Source organism: Enhydra lutris, unplaced genomic scaffold (assembly GCF_002288905.1).
Source record: "Enhydra lutris kenyoni isolate GAN:26980312 unplaced genomic scaffold, ASM228890v2 scaffoldscaffold18, whole genome shotgun sequence".
NCBI lineage: Eukaryota > Metazoa > Chordata > Mammalia > Carnivora > Mustelidae > Enhydra > Enhydra lutris.
Genome location: NW_019154102.1, coordinates 19,927,996 through 19,948,363, shown reverse-complemented (window position 1 = coordinate 19,948,363; position 20,368 = coordinate 19,927,996). Strand labels below are relative to the sequence as shown.

Sequence of the window (20,368 nt, the reverse complement as noted above, 5' to 3'; positions counted from 1 at the left end):
GTGCTCCCCTCAGCCCTCCTCCAGCCTCTCCCTCAGGCTGAGTGCTCCCCTCAGCCCTCCTCCAGCCTCTCCCTCAGGCTGAGTGCTCCCCTTGGGGGGCACTCACCAAGTCTCTGGGGTCAGCTTCCATCTGTCTGCTCATGGCTCACAAATTCTACCTTTAGCTTAGTCCTCCCTTGAATTCCGGATCCAGTTACCTACCAAATCTTAGTTGTAATGCAGATGTAGCACAGGTATCAAAGACTGAACCATCCCTTTCCCCAACCCGCTCCCCCTTTTGCACACCCTGCTTGGTTCTTGGCACCTTCGACATCTCCCCGGGTAAGCCGGACACTGGAGAATCATTGTCACGTCCTCTCCCTTGGCCAATTCTTCCTACTCAACTTCAACCATGTCTTGCGGACATTCCCTGTGTCACAGCTTTCCTGTCACTGCTCCCTGTCCACCCTGTCCCATTGTCTCCATGGCTGCTGCCTTGGCCCAGGTTTCAGCACCTGTCACTCATCCTGTGAACAGTATCTGATTGGTCTTTTACCTACAGGCTCTCAGGCCTCTCTCCTGTACAATTAATAACAGATTTCATTGCTCTCTCGAATGGATGCTTTGCCATTAATAAAATAAGCCAAGAAACATCTTACTAGCAGTATGAATTTAGGCAAGTTATCTAACCTCTCTGTGCCTTAGTTTCTAGTCCCCCCCCCCTATAAATGGGAATAGTAGGAATTTCTACTTCTGAGGGTTGATGTGAGAAATAAAGGAGCGAGTACATGGAAAGCCTTCGGAATTGGGCCTGACTTACAGTATGAGTCTCACCCAGGGGAGGGCTTTATCCGGGTGAGCTGCTGTCCTTTGGCTCTTCTGGCCAAGGTGAGACTAGATAGTTAGTCCTAGTCGTACTCTCCGGGTTCTGAGTTCTAGCGGTCCCACAGATGAGCCTGAAGTCCCATCTCTGGGGCATAGGAAACAATCTGGGTAACTGACATTTCCAACACCTCATTCTGCTCCCATGGCAAGAGCTGGAGTGAGTTTTAGAATAAGTGTGTTTATAACCAAGAAGAGGATAAAAAATTACTCTCTGAGGTTAAGGAGAAGTCTATAACAAAGGCTGTTAGAACCTTAATTTTTCTGAACATGGGCAGAAGCCTATCATTTCAAGACAGGAGTTAATGAGGTTATTAATAATAGCCCTTTGGGGTGTGAAAAGCCTTGGGAGATTTATCCAACCAGACCCTGGGCTTTACCCAAAGTCTAGGGAGGAAGAGGCTTTTGAGTCGACTCCACTGTTTATCTCAGATTTGAATGTCCATCCTACACAGGCCTGTCCATAGGACGCATTTCAAGACACTGGTCTTGCCCCAGGAGAAACGCCCAAAGGCTGCTGGGAAGCTGAGACAGAGATTTTCCCATTACCCTCAGGCCCCCTGTCGAAATAGATGAGCTGACATTTAAGTTTAACTTTCTCTCATAGGAAGTTGACGTATTTTGACTACAAAATGAGAAATTTACCCAGTCCAGGCTCCCAAACTATACCTCAGGCTCAGACAACCTTCAAATCCACAAAGGCAGGCAAACGGGAGCTCTATGTCAACTCTAGTTTTTGTTTCTTCCCAAACAATAAGGCAGGGCTGGGAATGTTTATGTGGCCATCATTCAAAGTATCCTGGTGCCTGAGGTTTGTGGCTGAGTTTCCTTTTCTCTCCTTTTTAAAGTTTTGGCCAGGCAACAGCTGTGTCTTCTCTTCTGGTTTGTCTGCCTTCGCTGCTGGGAAGTTAGTCAGACGTTGAGAATTTTGAGGGTAGCTCAACGATAGGGCTGTTATAGACTAACAGTAGGATTTTTACACCTTAAAATATATGGTAAATACTGTGACCCATGCTTCTCTTTAGATGAAATAAATGAACGGATAATGTTGGAAACATACCCTCTCACGTGCACGCACACACACACACACACACACACACACGTACACTCACACACAGTCACACACAGGATACTTTTTGCTTTGCTCTTTTTGAGTTTTGGTCATTGTTTAAAAAAAGCCTGCAGCTATTATAAAAAGTAGCCAGAGAGGGACAGAAAAAGTCGGTTCAACATCAGCGGCCTATCTGACAACACTTCGGCCTTTGGTGGGTCTCTCTGACATGCAGCTCCATCCAGCACAGTTTCATGGCTCAATGCTGCTTGATTCCAGGGTCAAGGTGCTTTAGGCCAGGGGTGAAGGCTGGCCTGACAGAAAATGAACAGAACAGAAGACCACCCCCTACCCCCCGCCAGCCTCCGCGAGTACTACGGGCTGACTCTGCCCCTTCACCATCTGGCTCTCTCGCAAAGAATAGCCAGCCGGTCTGCCTGGCCATGCAGGGTCTGGCTTTTGTCCTTCAGCTGTCATTTCTGTCATTTCTAGTCATATGGAGGAGCTACTGGAAAGGGAGAAAATCGTTTCTCTAAAGGCTCCAAGCCTTCCAGCAAACCTGAAAACAGTGCTGGTTTTAATCTGTCTGGAGGCCAGGGGCACCTGGGTGGCTCAGTGGATTAAGCCGCTGCCTTCGGCTCAGGTCATGATCTCAGGGTCCTGGGATCGAGTCCCACATCGGGCTCTCTGCTCAGCAGGGTGCCTGCTTCCCTCTCTCTCTCTCTCTGCCTGCCTCTCTGCCTACTTGTGATCTCTCTCTGTCAAATAAATAAATAAAATCTTTAAAAAAAAATCTGTCTGGAGGCCATCTATCTGGGCATTACTTAACTTGTCTGAAATGGTCAGTCCCATTTTAATGAGAAGCATGGGGTGCTGTCAATCCGGGGGGGTGAAAACCGAGCAAAGGCAAATTAAGGCCAAATATCGGAAAATTTCCTGGTCATGAGCCTGGAATGAGGAAAGGGTGAAGTGTGGCTGCTGTGGTCAGTGCCCTAAATGAGACTGGGAAATGGTGGAGAGAAGCCCATTGTGGACTTCTTTTCGTGATGAGTCCCCACTCGGTTCCCTTAGCACAGGCACTCATCTGCTTCTCAGCTCCTCATACCTGTTCCACAAAATGCATGATAAAAGTGAGGCAAATGCAATACCTTAAAAGATGTATACGATTCTGACTACTTCCATTGGGGGACTTTCATAAAAGTCTTCCCAGTGGCTCTTAAAAGTTTTGCACTAGGTGGGAGTATTGTCCCTATTGTAGTGGGGGCAGAGAGCTGACTGGTCATTCTCCATGAGCTGCCTGCCACCACCCACTCTCTGCCTTTCTCTGCCTTCCTAGCTCTAAGCTCTAGAAGGCTGACCTCTGCAGATAATACCATCTGGTTTCCCTTTGGTTTGGCCAATAGGTGGTACCAGAGGAGAAGAGGGCAAGATGAGGGAGAGGTCGGGGCATTCGTTCCTTCTGTTCCCTCCCTGACCCCCTGCCTTCTTCAGTGGCTACATTCTTATAGGATAGGGATCTGTAAGCATTTTCTGCAAAGGGCCAAAGAGTAAATGTTTTAGGCTTTGTAGCTCAAGAGACAAACTCTGGGATATTATATAGGAACTTCCATAACCACTTAAAAATAAGGAAAACCACTCTTAGTTTGTGGGCCATCTATAAACAGGTGGTAGGAAAGATTTAGATTGCTGATTCCCTCTCTCCAGCCACAGCTCCCAATGGGTGTCCTCTTCTCCTTGCCACTGGTGCCCAGGACACCATCTCGCCTCCAGCACCCGGGGTGCAGCTCCCATTGTTGCTGGTCCCTGTGTGCCTGGCCATCGCCGTGAGCTACCTCAACCCTGCCCTCACCAAAAGTTCAACCCTCTTGAGGGTGCTTCTGTTTCCCACCAAGAAGACAAATCCAGTGAGAGGGCTCAGGAAAGGGAAGCAGAGTTTATGGAACTACAGGAGGCTAATGTTTTTCTCAAGGCCCAGTGAGGTCCACAGGCGCTACAGCTAAGGTGGGGCTCATCACGGAGCATGAAACTTGTTCAGCAGTATGAACGTGGAAGTCATGGTAACAAGTCTGCTTGGAGACTTCTTCTGGAGAGATGGACAATTTTACTTTTGAAATCCTTTCTGGGCTTCTATTCTGAAACCTCCTTGTTTCTAGCTTTCCCTCAACCAGCTGGCCCATAAACACATAAGATGACCCTTTTCTCTCTCCTCTCCTCAAAGAGATGGTGAGGAAAATGTCACCTTCTTCGTATTGATGGTGCCAAAGTGATCTGTGTGCATCCTGGGAGGTAGCTAAACCAGTAGCATACTCCAGGGGTGGTTTCATAGTTAATTCTAGGTGTCAGCTCTTTAACAAGATGCTGGAGGCCCTCTGGTGGGCCAGGCACCATACTATCACCCACTAAAGATGAGGGAACCACAGCTGCTGTCTCCAGGAGCTCCGGTCTGCTAGGGAGAAGGCTCCAGCATGAGCAGTCACACCCCCGGGCTATTGCAGAGAGTGAGCCGAGCAACCATTGGCTGGAGCCGCCCCACCAGCAGGAGGCAGTCACCATTCCCAGGTTAGAGCAGGGCGGTCCTGCTGAGGGCCTGGGCCTGTCCACCAGCATCCCAGGTCTCTTCCATCTGGTTCTTTGGGGTTTCCTTGACACTCACACTCTCAACCACTTCACACGACTACAGCAGTTGTGTCTGTGGTGAAAAGGAGCCACGAACTCTAACGCCGGCCTGCTCGCTGAGACTTCTGGTAAATTGCTGAGGTGTGGTCATGGTCTCTTGGCCAAGTGCCAAGGTTCCAGCCCTCAGGGAGCCAGCACCCCTTGGAAGCCCGGCTGGAACTGTTGGTTCCAGACAATTTCTTAACCGGGCTTGTTCAATCCCAACTTGCTACCCCCACAGCCAAAAGTCGCTGATTTAGGAGATGTGGGTTGGGCCCGAGAATGTGCATTTCCAGCAAGTTCCTGCTGCTGCTGGTCCAGGGACCACCCTGTGAGAATGAGCAGTTGAACACAGTGACCAAAGAGGAGGCCCAAGAGCAGGGACTGTGGAGGGAAGAGTAATTGGGCAACAGAGGGGTGTGCCTTAGGGAGTTCAGATGCTAAAAAGGGGGCACAGGCTAGGGGGGGAAAGGAGTTTCACTGGATGAGAAAAAGTGAGCGAGGGGTGATGGCCCGTGTGTCTTTGAAAGTCGCTAAGACTTTAAGACGCTCAGTCTTCAGGCCTGGGAATCTGTATTTTTAAAGCTCTCAGGGTAACTCTGATACTCACCCAGGTTTGAGAACCTCTGTCTGCTTAATATCTGGCAGTACCCAGGACAAATACTCGCTGAATTCATACTAATTCCAAGTGGGTGTTGGGCATGTTTTTAGCTTTCTAAATCTAGTCATTCTCTATCCCTATTTATTTCATAAAACTCCGTCCTAAACCACTAGTTAGCAGAGGAGTAACAAGCTCTCCAGAAGAACTGGATTCTTCAAACAGAATTAATGTTCTTTCCAAATCCAAGATTACAGAAATGAAAACCTGGCTATGACCAAGTATGTTGTGTTAGTCACAAGGTACGGATTCCTAAAAACGACATAATAGAAAATTCCCTTTCTTGTTCATCTCAGAGACTCTGCTTGGCTCCTTCCTGTCTGCGCCTGCATGCACGCCATTGCATGTCCTGCATGAGAAAATAATTAGAAGCAAACAGCTGTTAGGCAAGCAAGCTGCATTTCGCCCACATCTTTCCAGAGTTCAAGCCATTGCCCTGAGGAGGCAGGGCAGGGGGTGGGGGTGGGGAGGGACTTATATTAAAAAAGAATCTCCCTGCTTTAAACACAGCAATCCAAAATGAAAATACAGTGCTGTTAGCATGTAGCTAGCTTGGCTGAGAAGAGACGATTACCAATGACATTTCACTCCCTTGTTTAAAATGGTTATTTCTTTTGATTTTGTAGGACAAGGGGTGCTCTAAGATTAGCAAATAATTTAGTGAATGATGAAGATTATTTTCGCTGTCACTGGAAGAGGGGTAAGGCCGTGTGGGTGTGTGTGATGAGAACTGGCTCTCACACGGGGTCTTTCACTTGTGGCCTTGGACTTGGCCCAGTTTCTGTTTGCCCTATAGAAATAGAGGAAGAACAAGAGGAAGAGAAGAGAAGCCTTCAGGAAGCATTAGCTACCTTCTAAGGCTTACACTTCCTAAGAGGCCAAAGAGGTTTACTTTCTGGAGCTGTGCAGGGGAAGAGAGAGATAGTGGAGAAAAAAAGGGGTTTTGTTCACAGCCAGGAAGAGTCCTCGCTCTAGCTCCATGGCCAACACCTGAAAGGCTGCCAGGAGGCTTGGATAAAGGGGAATGGGCTTGTGGTATGGCAAGAGGACGAGAGAGAAGGCATCAAGGGGAATGCAGCCACTTTTGTTAGTGGAACTGCCTACCCATGAAGTCATGAGCTAGTAGAGAAATTTGTAGTCACCTTCTGGGGTTACGTCCCCAGTCCCTTGACTCCTAGTCCACTTGCGTTCCACTAGAGTGCCATGGTGATTTTAAAAAGCCTAGTCTCGACTTTGACACTGTCGAAATAGGACAAGTAAGTACCTGTACTTTTAAGTCCATGATTTTAGAACTGTGTTCCCTTGTGATACTCTGGAATTTGGTTGGATATTTTATCATGTCAAGACTCTGATTCTGCCTAGGCAAGTGTCTTAGCAGGAGTGATGATGATTTCTGAGTAAAGAGAGACACACCTTGATCGGGGAGTACCACTTCCGAGGGGAAGAGGGCCGCCGCATGTTGTTGTTGAGATTTCGAGGCTCAGGGAATTCGTATTCCTGCTCCGGCATCTTGACTCTGGCATTCTTTGCCTTTTCCAACTTAGCACCTTCTTCTGTGGAACCCTTTTCTCCCCAACGAACCTAAAATAAATAACATATAATAAAATAAAATGACAAAATGAAGTATAATGTCCCTGGAGAACAGGCATCGTACATACACAGGTGACATGCAGTGTGAGTGCTGCTCACTCCCCAGTTCCTTTGGGTTTTGAGGGCCAGGGAAGAGGAGGGTATGGAAAAAGGAGAAGAGGAAGGGTTGAAGGGGCAGAGAGAGCAAGCTGGGCAGATGGATCTTTAGGGAAGGAACGGTCCATGCTGTGGGGACAGCATGTGCAAAGACCCTGCAGACCCAGGCAAGAACTTTGGATTTTATTCCAATGAGAGAGAAAACCACCGAGGGGTTTGAGCAGATGAGTGAAAACTACTCTGACTCAATGGTGGGCAAGACACAGGGGTGCGCCATTAAAGGGGGGATACCTGCCATCTCTCCATCTGATGCCTTATGTAATCCACATCCCCATCCGACCTCAAGTATGAGTTGTCACCAGTTTTCTCTGGTGGCTGGCTGGCACACAGATGTTAGTACGGGAAACTCTGTTCTTACCTCCATCCTTTTAATGCCTCCAACGCCTCGCCCGCCATAGTAAGAGGCATCTACGGTAGGCCACTTTTTCTTGGGCAGACCGTCATCATCTTCTTCCTGCAGAAAGATTGTCATACATGAAGGAAGCAAAGCACAAGTGTTCTTTGTACATGTCCACCTTGGCAAAGTGGTTGGGAGGCAACTGCCTGGGTTAAACCCTAGAGTTCCTGGGGCCTTCCTTGGAGCAAGTCACTTTACTTCCTTATCTGTAAAGTTGGGGTAAAAGCAGAATGACCTGGTTAGGTCCTGGCACAATCCTGGGACCCACTCCCTTGTGCACCTCTACCCTTTCATGGGGTATTTCATCTAATTCCCTCTACATGTTGATGATTTGTGTGTTTATATCTTCATCTCCGACTCTTCTGAACCCAAATGTTGACTTGATACTGACATTTCCTCTCAGGGGATAATAACCATTTCAAGAATACCACATCAAAGAGGAGCCTCCCCACATCCTCACTTTAAACTGCTCCTGCTCTAGTCTCCTCCACTGCCTGGAGCCACTCTTGAATCCTCTCTTTCCCCCACCGTCCTTCCCTGAACTCATCTCAGTTTGCCCGCAACTTCTGTTGACCTTACTTCTAAAAGATCCCAAATCTGTGATTTCTCCCCCTTCACCTCCCTCCCACCCCACTGGTCCCAATTCCCCTACACTTTCTCCATCTAGGTTGCCTAACTGACATCCCTGCCGCACTCCTCGCCTACAGTCCATTCTGCACAGAGCAACAGAGAAGAATCCCAACCCCGGCTCTGCCTGCAAGCTGTGGCTTTAGCTCATCTCTCCAGCCTTCTTCCTTACCATGCTGCCTCCCTGCACTCCAGCCTGCTTGCCTTCTCTCTATCCTTCAGAGACTGAGCACATTCCTGTCTTGAGGTCTGTGCACTAGCTATCCCCTTCCTTGCCCAGGAATGCTCCCCCGCTGCTCTTCTCCTGGCTGGCTCCTTCCTATCACTCCTGGAGAGGTCTTCCCTGGACAACCCTCTAAAGTAGGCCCAGTCTCTTCATCCCATCAATCTGTTTCATTTTCCATAATGGGTCCCAACATGGCTTGACATTTGTTTACGGTTGGTCTCTCCAGGCTGGAATGTAAGGGTTCCACGGAAGTTTCTGTTTATTGGTCATGTTTACCATGCTTTTTGAATGGCACCTAGCATGTGGGAGGTGCCTAAGAATTATCTGTCGAATTTATAGACAAATGAGATGAAATGATTCAAATAAAGCAGTTAACCCAGTGCCTGCAACTTAGCTCAGTGACCAGAAGTTAGTGCTTATTATATTTTTTTAAGATGAAGGGAAAAAACAAGAGGAACTTATAATATTATGGATGGAGAAGGGAAGGAAATTAGCAAAACTGCTCCTTATCTTGGCCCCGTAATTATTCCTGTTGAGGAGAGAAAAATATCACCATCTACAGCCATGGCTAGGTTACAGGGTGGTGGTGTGATTTCCCTCCTGGATGAAGAAAGGAGGCTGAAGAAGGAGTCTCTGCAAAGCAGGAGAATAAGCCAAAGAAGCTGAAATTGTTCAGAACAAGCCTGCTTCCCCCAGCCTGTGTTGGTGGTACTGGAGAATCAAGGACTTGGAGTGGAGTCCCAGGTGGAAAGGGGCATCCCATGCAGGAGGCAAGGAACCGAGCAATGACAAGTCATCAGCAGGACAGAGATCCAGAGATAATAACAAAACAAAGCAATAACATACTAATGCATTAAGACTCTCTGGGTGACTTGCTCTGCTTGGGATGGGTAGACTTCTTTTTAAAAAATTTTTTTAAATTTTATAGATCTTAAAGGATGTGATCACAGCCGACCAGGGGATCTGCAACATATTGGCAGATGATACGTGGGTTGGTCCCTCTGTCTTTTTAAAACAGATCTGTCCTCCTTCACCGTGGGACCATGAGCCCTGAATACCGAGTGGATTCTGTTGCCCTTGGATTCTAGGTCTGGAACGGAGCCTGGTGCCCAGGAGGTGGTCAATAAGCAGGTACCGACTTCGTGATAACCACAGCTGAATTTATGAAGCCCTTGCCACGTATGTGCCAGTCAGTCTTCCAAGTGCTTTACACGCATCAACCTTTTAATCTCACAGCAGGCAGCATGGTTCATTTTATCTCACAGCAGGGAGCATGGTTCATTTGACAGAGAAGGAATAGAGCGATTCAGTGGCTTGGGTCACCCTGCTCATGGGGGGCAGAGCTGCCTTGGAGCCCAGGAAACCTCACTCTCATTTCTTTCTCAGTGTTGGCAACATTCTGGGTTTTGTCCTTTGGATTTTGCTTTTCCAGTCATTTGATGGTATCAAATAAATGCTACTTTTCTACTCCCTCCTCCCCTCCTTGATCCTGCTCATTTGGAGGCTTTATGACTGTAAGATAGGATAAAATAATAAAGTCGAAGAGCCCCAAATATCAGCTCACGGTGAGAATTTCAGAAGGCTTAGGATGTCAAAGCAAAAACCTTAGATATCTTACACATACAGTTAAACTATCCCTGAAGGTGGGTGTCTGTCTGTCATATATGAAATGTGGCTTCACGGATGGTCTTGTGCAGTTTTCCAAAGGAGAGAAATGAAGTTATGTCACTCAAAACTGAACATGACAGCACGAAGAACATAAGGAACTCCAAGACTAAAGCCGATTTATTCAATAGGGAACTGAAATGGTCTTAAGGGTCTCCTAATTTTTTTTTAAAGAACTGGAGTTCAAACACTAGAGACCATTTACTGGAGCCTATTCATTGCACAGCCAAGTCAGATCCAGGGAAATGAAGGGATCAGTGGAGCTGAAGCTCTGGTCCTGTTCCCTGATGTCTTGTCCGGGGAGTTTCCCCCCACATGCACCCGGAGCTGCCCTTCCTCATGTCGTCGGTCCCGCCTTGGACCTGCTACAGCTCTGGGCTCTACTCTGCTGCGCATGCGTGGCAGGGGCTGGCCTTCCCACAACAGGAAATGCCAGGACTTCAATCTGCTCCGCCAAGCCCGCGGTGTAATCCCCTGACCCGAGCTTGCCTGCCAAACTCAAACAACAACAGCAAAGACAACACAAAGGCCCAGGGTTCGATGGACAGGAGAGTCAGAATTTCCCTGCAGTTACCATGGCTTTGTTTATACATTCTAGAGACGGGAGGGTTTTGCAATCTTCAGAAGAGAAGGGACTCTTTGATGTGTCTTTTCATTTGGCCCAAAACTGATGGAGTAAAATCACAGTCCCCAGCAATGCCACCAAGAACACAGGCAGCACTTGAAGCGAATTTCTAGATCGAATTAAGTAGAAAGTCTCTCTTGGGGAGCCCCCATCACACTGACCTTCAAGGACGTGGGGGGTGGGGATGTTGAGGAAGAACTCCCTGGACACAGATCCTCTGCGATTATTAAAGGACAGACTGGAGAAGCCACATCGCTCTGCATGAGCAAAGTAGTGGGGATGGGGGGCTTGTGGGCAGTCAGCAGGGGATGGTGGCTGTGAGAGTGAGAAACGAGCTGCCAGCAGACTGCCTGGGCCCCCCTGAGAAGAGGGCCTCAGGCACCTCCCAGGAGCAGGAATGACAAGGATGGTGGCCTGTGCTGGAACTCACCCCTGTCCTTTGAAACCTTTTCAAGTCCCTATGCAGATGGTCTTGTGCTCGAGATGCCTTAGGTTTGGGTGGGGGGAAGTGGGGTCGTGGAGCGTAGGAATCAGGTTTGCAAGATGGTGCTTGGCAGATGAAGAAGATGAGATATCGCTGGAGCAAGAAGGAGGAGTCAGTGGTGTCTGGAGAAACCGCAGAGATTAGGGAGGGATGCTTGTTTCCCATCAGGGGAAGTTATGTTTAAATCTTAAAGGATGTGGTGGCCCCAGACATCTAGTTGGCTGATGCGTGGGTAAAATGAGTGGCAGCACGTTACTCAGATGGCAGACATCCCTTCTGAGCCTCAGGTCCTCAGGCAAACTTGCTCCAGGGAGAGAGAGAGCTCCAGAACCCCGAGCCTGAAACATGTAAGCTCAGTTTGCCCATAACTGGGTTAGTCCCGTGCCGCCCTCAGACACTGAATTTCGCCATCTTCTAATCATGCCAGGCTTCTGGACAACTCCACACTTCAACATTCTTGGCTCCGTGTGTTCAGAACATCCTTCTTCTACTGCTTCTACATCTCTTTTAGGATATGGCTGGAATGTGGGCTATTCTGTGAAGAACTCCCTGATCCCCCACAGAATTCGAGGCTCTATCCTGGGCCAGATTAGGCTGCTCATCCCCAAGTCACTGTGCTGCAGGCAACACCTGCAACTATCTACGCAAAGAGGAACATACCCGAAGCAGAATAGAGCTCAAGGTAACAGTTCCATGTGACAGTTCATTGAAGGGTAACCCATCTTCCACCCTGAGGACAAGCCCATCTAGCCACAAACAAGGGCCCTTTATTTGTCTATTCCTTCATTTACTCACTCCAGCAACTGGAGCTGAGCTCCCACAGCTTGCCAGCACAGTGTTATATTTTGAGAAAAATAAAGAGCGTGAAAAGAATAAATCTGCCACCAAGATCATCTACATTTATAGAAGAGTATGTTTTATGAGGGTGACGACATGAGTAAAGGACCAAGGCCACTAAAACTCCCAGGCACATGAGGCTTTGGAGGGCAGAACCCAGAGCAGAACTGGCTGTCCTGTCTCATCCGAGGTCTTTGGGGATAAGCCAGAGAGGTCACCCTCAAGGTCAGCCTTGGAGATGAATTCCTAGGAGTGAACTGGCAAGTCAGAAAAATCCAACAACACTTCTCTTTGTAAATACCAAAAATCCCAGCTGACCAAAGATTTCCCCATTCTGAGTTGCATTTCACATGTCAGGAGCCCATATCATATCTGTTTACAAGCAAACACAATGATTAAGGACAGCACCATGACTGTCCTGTATTCTTCAATGAAGAATAGTGTATTTCCTTTTTTAGTATCAATGTTCCTTTTTTAAATGGTTGAAATAGAGAATACTGAATTCTGGGCCTGTTCTAACACTAATGCTTGAAGCGTGTGTGTGTGTGTGTGTGTGTGTGTGTGTGTGTGTGTGTGTGCATGTGATAGTGTGTTTGGAATGTCCACTGAAAAGAAGATGCCTGACGGTCGTTTGGCTCTTTACCCTTCCAGAGTAGGGGGCAACTCTGACTTTCCTTGGAGACATAGCTGTGAAGTGGTTCAACTTGTCTGGTCCTAGACAAGTTATATGATTTTCCCATAACTCGATTTTCCTATTTTAAAAAAGTTCTTGCCACAGAGAAATTGTTAGGATGAGTGAGCATGATAATGAACCTGGAAATAAGTTCATTATTCAAAGCCAGGTGCTTATAGTTAATTGTATGCCCACCCATGTCAGTGCCTTTAGCATGCAGCTCTCTTCCTCCCAAAGAAACCCAGTCACAAAATCCATGGCAGGTGACTTAGAACTAAACCATCAGATGAAGTACATTACTGGATTCCCCCTTAAATTGCCGTTCATTTGGAGAAGCTAGAGGCTTTGTGAGGAACCCTCACTCTTCTGCCAATTAGAAAAGACTCTCAACCCAGAAAATACCCCTCTTCATTGTTGAAATTGAGCTTTCTTGCTTTTACCGAGGTCTCGAGAAAAGTAATTTTTCTTTGTCTTCTCTTTATACAGAAGGATCACTGTTGGTTGCTGGAATCTCAAAAAGTCATGCTTTTTTATATTATGTATTTTAATATTCCTTATTGAAAAGGACCACTGAGAGCTCATTATAAAGTTGTGTTCATTCTAAGTTTAGCTATTTACATAATAGATATGTCTCCCTTAGGATATGATGCTTATAGAACTGACGAAAGTTTGGATAATTAATGTTGAACTTGTTCACATATATGGCAGAGCGTTTGACTTTATAGAGCCATTAATTGAGTGTTAGACAATGTGTGAAGTTCTTTGGGGATAAGTCCAAGATTCGTGTGATATAGGTCCTGACCTTCAAGTAGCTAATGATCTTAAACACTGATGCAAAAGAAAAGGTCAGTAAAATAACCCTGTAATGCAGAGAAGGGAGAAATGAAAAATTAGTCCTGCTGGGAGGAATTCCAGTGTGTTTTGTGGAGTAGTAGCATATGAGCTGTGGGACTGGTGGGATTTGAATGCAAGAAACTGGAGTGGAGAAGGTTCTAGAAGTCTAGATTCAGACTGTGATTTTCAGAGCACTGTGTAAGACCCTTTGTAGGGCTAAATTACATTATCTGTTCCTGTGGGATTTCTTTATTTTTTTCTCTGCTGAAACATTAGGAAGGAGATTCGGGCTGCTTAACTCATGAAGCCAAGGAATTATGAAGACCAACATACATGCTGAGTGAGCAGCGCAGCCTGTAGCCTGTCCCAGCTATCCTGGAAACTCCTTCAGGTCCAAACAGACCCCTAGATCTCAAGGATCCCAAGGTTGTCCTTCTCTTTCAGAAATCCAGTCGGCCTTCTTCAGTTGGAAGTATGACTTCTCTGGAAATAGTGTATGAAACTAGGTGGTGGTGGGTAAATCACTCCCCATAGTCTGGTACCTAAGTACCCTGCTGTATTTTGACCACAGTGGCTGCCAGGTCAGCTTCCAAAGGCAAATGCAGAGTCAGCATCAGAAGAAAGGGCAACAGTTCCTCTAACTGAACATAATGAAGGGAGGGAACATTCTTCACCCCAGGGCAAACAGAGCAACTTCTTCAAGCGAAAGATTCTTGCCCTATTTTCCTTTGGGAGTATGAGACAGCTGCACACAAGGGAAACCCAGCCAAACTGGAACCCGTGGAACTCGCCACGGTGCTTTCTCTTCAAGGATTAAGAAAAGGCTTTTGTGGATGTAAAGAGGGTTTTTTTCCTTCCTCCTTTTTGCAAAGCAATGTAATTTCCTCCCTTGGTTTCTGGGCAGAAAGTCTGCATTCCAACAATATGTGCTTTAATTGACTGCAGCTATTAAATCCCTTGGCTTATGAGCATATGGTTCAGGGTATAACAGACCCACGGAATGTTAAATTCAATCATTCTTCTCTCCGTGTGCAAGGAAACTTGACAAAGGCATTGGGAAGAGGAAGGGTGAGGGGACTGTGCTCAGTTTGGATACAATAGACTTAAGGGGTTGAGGGCAATGAACTTGAATCCTCGCCCCTCTATCTTTTGACTCCACTAAATTTTCAGACCTGTACGCTGGCTTCTAATTGGTGAGTGATACATCCAACGAGGCCTGTTGCTTTGGGCGTGATCAGAGGATGAGGAAAGCTCCTGGCCGGACGCCCCTGCCCAGGGATGCTCCTTCTCACGGCTAGCCTTTAATGCCTCCCCCAGATTTTACCCCAGGCAGGCCATGCTTGCACCAGAACTGCCTACTGACCAATTTATGGAGGAATCTAAGATGTCTTCTCTTCCTTTAAATGACGAGGATTTGAGAGCAAGGTCAGGATATTAGCATATCCGTTCCCAACCCTCACATATTTGTATCACTGCCTGGCAAATCTTTAGGTGACATTATTTTCAATGAAAGCAAAATGGAATACTTCAGCATCAGGCTGTTCCTAGAATCACTAACTGTTGGGAGAATGTAACAAATTTGCCCTGATCTACATACAGGAAGCATATCTCTCTGCAGGGAAGAGAGAAACCCACAGGGTCTGTGTCAGAGGAGAAAATTGTACAGATAAAAGTATCTATGTTTGCATTTCAGATTTTATCTTTGCAGGGAGAAAACCCTCCCAAACCATTCTGTCTGTGCGGGCCAGTTCCGTTCAGTTCCTGTTCGTCCTCTATTTGCCGTCCTCGATTTGCAAAGGATCCAAGACTTACTCCCCACTCTCTGGGCCTGATTTAGCTCTACTTTGCAGGGGCCTGAGTCCCGGGCCAGCCCAGCCAGATCTCTGTCCCACCTTACTACTCTCTCCATCCGGTTGCTCCCTGCTCTGGTCACTTACCTCACTCTCTTCTGCAGGGGGTGGAGGGACCTCCTTGATAATCTGAAAAGGATTAAAAAAAAAAAAAAAAGTCAGTGGAACTCTTGGTAGTATGGCCATAATTACCACCGTGATGGGCCAATGTAAGAAAGGCTGGGTCAATGCCATGATTTTGACCCAGAGATTAGGGCCCCGACTGAAGGGGTACAAAGATTTACATTACAATATTCTAAGATTGTATTCTGCAACATCCCTCTCATTAGGGCTGAAAGAAGAGAGATGTGTGGACACTCTGAGCAGGGAAAGCAATCCGGAACCCCTTCTAGCCAATGAGAGAATAACTGACACATGGGAGGAGGACAGTTGAGGGACAGTGAGCAGCTCCTCCTCCTGCTTGTCCCCAGCTTGTACGCCTCATGTGTAAAAGGAATGCCCTTGCAGTTAATGAGATTTAGAGTCTTTTATAAAGCATCTTGGCCATTACCTACTGTGACTGACCCCACCATGTCCCTTGGAGGCTCCCTCCTCTCACCCCAAGCTTATTAGAATTTTGGGTCCCCTACATGCAGTCTTTTCCTTAGAGAATTCTGCTAAATACAAAAGTCATTATATATATATATATATATATATCTCTTGATGTCCTGGGCTGGCCTGGGCCACTTTGAGCTTGGGAGCTCAGATCCTGCCCACAGGACCAACAGATGCTTACTCTTCCAGTTGGGGTGCTCACCTGGCTGCTGACCTGGAGGCCTACTAGGCATCAAGGTCTTCCTCATTTCTCCCTCTTGAGCACATGTCTCCTTTGATTGGATGACTTGGGGGCCTCATCGGGGTTCTGACCCCACTGCTGTCACCCACACTACCATTATCTGTAAGATCATCGCTCTGTGTTGAGACATGCTACCGACTTGAGGTTGTATTAACACCGGCCAGGGAACAGAGACTCCAGCCAGCTAAAAGGATGTATTCAATTAATTAAGAGGCAGAGGTTAAGGCCTCTGGGGCTTTCAAGCTGTCATTTCATCTGCCCCCACTTCCTGGCCACTGTGGGAAGCCTGCTGAAGGTCTTTGGGAAGCATAAAGCCATGATTTTGCTCACCCACTCAACACTGGCTCTGAATTCCTTAAGGAAATCTCTGGGGAAGGCCACTGCTGTCCAATGCTGACTTCCCATCATCCCAGAGGTGGGGATGATTTTAAAACAGGAAATGGCCAGAAACTGGAGGGAGAGGTCAGGAGTTGGGGACAGCAATCTGGTAGGCAGCTTTTCTCTTAAGGCAGGGTTGGGAGGGAAGTGAGAGGGAGAGCAGAATATCGAGGGAACAGACAGATGTTGCCAGAGGTGCTAAGGGCAGTGTGCACGGCAAGGATGCTGGATATACAGAGGTTCCATGCAAAACAACTGGGCTCTTGTCTTCACAGTGCTGCTAGCTTCCTCCCTCAATGCATAGAAGCATAGCATCGTTGTCCAATGGGAACCCCAGACCAGCCTTTTTCTTATTGTGAAGATCTGACAAATTCTTGAACCTCCCTGGGCTCCACTGTTCTAATCAGTTAAATGGGAGCCACATAACCTTGTAGAGTCGTGATGAGCAATAGTGTTTGTAGAACATCTGGTATAAAGTGGGTGTTCAATAAATGGTGCATGCTATTATGATTTATTTTTGTTTTTTAAAAAAGATTTTATTTATTTATTTGACACAGAGAGATCACAGGTAGGCAGAGTAGCAGGCAGAGAGAGAATGGGAAGCAGGCTCCCTGCTGAGCAGAGAGCCCAATGACCTGAGCCAAAGGCAGAGGCTAACCCGCTGAGCCACCCGGGCGCCCCTATTATTTTTTTATTATTATTTTTATTATTCTTCTTTGTTTTTCTTTGTTTTCTCCTTTCTCTGTCTCTTTATTACCCCTTTAACAAAGGTTTCACTTAACCCCTTGCATATATTGATCTACTAATGATGATGTGTGGTGGTTTCCATAAAATGAGTAAGGCAGAAGGCTGGTGTTCAGACAGTGGACAGGGGCTTGACAGTGCCCAGGGACGTCAGGGTGGTCAACAGCAGGGTGTCTCACCACATATGTGTGGGCACGTGACATGAGCCAGGAAGTGCAGCACCAAGTGGCCTACCACTCGGACCAACCCAACGGTGGTTGCCATTCAGGGTCACTTCCTGAGTATTTACTGAATTCTACATCCAGCAATATCCCAAGGGGGACCCATAAGACAATGTCAAAATACACAGTGTATCAAGTATTCATCAAAGGTGGACTAATTTGTAAGCCAGGTTTCATGCTGACACACTGTAAATGGGCACCTGAACTTCTGGAAGAATGCCACCATGCTCAGGTAAATAGGAGGCACCTCTAGTCTGGCCTTCCTGGATGGGTGCCTGGTGGTACTGAGCAGGAATGACGAGGAAGTCTTCCTGTTGCTTTAAGCTCCGCCACCACCAGGGCTCCCCTGGGACAGCAGGAGAGTGTTTCAAAGAATGATCCAGACAGGCGACACTGAAGTCATTACATGATTATTCCAAGTCATGAAGCTAGACAGGCTGTCTGTGAATGAGCCAAATGCCTGTGCCAAGACCAGCACACAGGCCACCCAAAGGAATGCTCTGAGCCCAGGGACATGTGATCCTCTCCACCCCAACCCTCAGAGGGCCAGAGCCCAGGCCTAGGAGAGCAGTTGGGCCACATACTGCATCGCTCTCTAGCCTGTGGTACCACTGCAGCCTGGCAGCACAGAGGGGCCCCGGACCCACAGGATAAAATGCCAACTGCCCCACCTCCACAAGGCCTGCGTGATGTGCCCCACCTTCCCACCTCACCCCTCTTCACTCTTCCCAACACTTTGCGCACTTCAGCCTCTTGGTCACCTTCTTGCTCCTTCCATGCACCCTGCTGCTTCTCACTTGTAGCCTAAATGCTTTCTACTTCGCCCCACTTTGTCCCTGTGCCTGCACATAACCAGGTTAACACGGACTCATCAACTCAGATAGATCACCAGTAAATATACCTGCCCTCGAAGTCGTCCCGACCTCACAGACAGGCAAGCTCCCCTTTATGGGATCTCACAGAACCCAGTGTCTTTTGTAGCACTTTTATAATTAACAGATGAATTCAACAATTCTTTGCTTCCAACTAGTGTGACTAGAAAGCGTTTATTTCTAACTAGAATGTAAACTTGAATCAGCGCTGAGCACTGTCAAGCACAGGTTTGACTTGGCCCACTTTCCTTCTTAGACGGTTCTGGGAGATTCCTCTTGGTTGTGAGTGGGCTTGTCAGATCTTTCCCCATTAGGAGGGACAAAGAGAGGATGGTAAGGTTGAGGAGCTCCTTAGTAAAATGTTTCAAAGGAGCATGCTCAATAAACATATTTATAGGATAACATAAAGGCACTGAATGGCAGTACTGGGGACAAATCTGGGGACATTTTTCATACTCCTCCTCCAGAGGCCAGCACCACTTTTCTACTTAGCATCTTTAGCTTGGATATTGTCAATTGGCAGAAGGTGGCCATTTGCTTCCTTGGAAGAACTCCCCTAGAGATCCTTCTGCATTGTTGGTTGGACTGGTGAGGTACAGGGGATAAGAAAAATGAAACAGGATGTGGACTTCTGCTGAGCAGGGAACCTGATGTGGGGCTTGATCCCAGGACCCTGGGATCATGACCTGAGCTGAAAGCAGATGCCTAACCAACTAAGCCAACCAGATGCTCCTAGAATGTAGACTTCTGAATTTTATTCATGTTTCTTTCTTATCTGATAATTTCTTGAAGCTGTCACTGCTGTGAATTGGGAGCAATGCCCCCTCTCCCATCTTATCAGTTTTAACCATGTTTGTTTAGATAAACATGAAATAGGGCCAGATTTGACAAAGACTGTTGTATGGATAAAGGAAAGAAAAGATCAAAAGATCAGGTAGAATCTTAATAAACTGAAGTCTTACTGGCAACTTTACATTGAGTCAAAACAAATTACACCCCCCCCTTTTTATTTTGTGTACACCCCTTGGTATGGCTATTGGAAATGGTAAGGATGAAGATGTGGAGACAGAGCTGGTGTGGCATGAACACGGTAGGAAGATCGAATACACCCAGGTCCTCTTTGATACCTGGGAACTTCACTCTGGCTTTATGAGTCAAGTTCACCTGTTTAGGTCTCTGTAATGCTCTCTTTAAGAATTAATTTTATAGAATGTTGAGGTGAAATAAAGTACCTGCTGAGTTTATTTTGCTTGTGGTTTTTTTTTTTTTTTCCTCTAGAAGTATTCAAGTTTTGCTCCTAATTTGTATGTTTTGTTCTTTGCCACTCTGTTTGCCTTTGCTAACTTCACTGCTACTGTTTTGCGTAGTGGAATGCAGAAGGCAATCTACCCAGTTTTTAACACAGGTACCTCTTCCTTTTCCCAGATGATAGCCACAGTGACTCACTAGATGTTCCATTTATTTATTTTTTGTTTTTATTTTTATTTTTTATTTTATTTTTTAAAAAAGATTTTATTTATTTATTTGAAAGAGAGAGGATGAGAGAGAGAGAGAACATGAGAAGGGGGAGGGTCAGAGGGAGAAGCAGACTCCCTGCCAAGCAGAGAGCCCGATGCGGGACTCGATCCGAGGACTCTAGGATCATGACCTGAGCCGAAGGCAATTGCTTAACCAACTGAGCCACCTAGGCGCCCGTTTATTTTTCTTTTTTAAAGATTTTATTTATTTATTTGAGAAAGAGTGAGAAGAGAGAGAGAGAGAAAGCACGAGCAAGGAGGAGGGGCCAAGGGAGTGGGAGAAGCAGACTCCCAGATGAGCATGGAGCCAGATGGACATGGGGCTTGATCCTAGGACCCTGAGATCATGACCTGAGCCAAAGGCAGATACCTCCTTGGCTGAGCCACCCAAGCACCCCTTACTTTTTATTTTTAAAGACTTTATTTGAGAGAGAGAGAGTGAGAGAGAGCACAAGCACGGGGGAGCGGCAGAGGGAGAGAGAGAAGCAGACTCCTCACCGAGCAGGGATCCTGATGCAGAACTCGATCCCTGGATCATGACCCCAGCCGAAGGCAGACAATTAACCGACTGAGCCGCACAGGCACCTCTAGGTGTCCCGTTTCAAGCTGTGA

General features: G+C 47.0%; 1 protein-coding gene across 1 annotated transcript in view; it reads right to left on the bottom strand.

The window, feature by feature from the left end:
- The window catches only part of LOC111148137 (anthrax toxin receptor 1), a 214,462-nt gene that overhangs the window by 52,100 nt on the left and 141,994 nt on the right, over positions 1-20,368 (bottom strand). The window contains exons 14-16 of the mRNA XM_022504562.1: positions 15,277-15,318; positions 7,330-7,425; positions 6,639-6,806 (exon numbers count right to left, since the gene is read on the bottom strand). Coding sequence (XP_022360270.1) covers positions 6,639-6,806; positions 7,330-7,425; positions 15,277-15,318 — 306 coding nt within the window. The remainder of the gene's footprint in view (positions 1-6,638; positions 6,807-7,329; positions 7,426-15,276; positions 15,319-20,368) is intronic.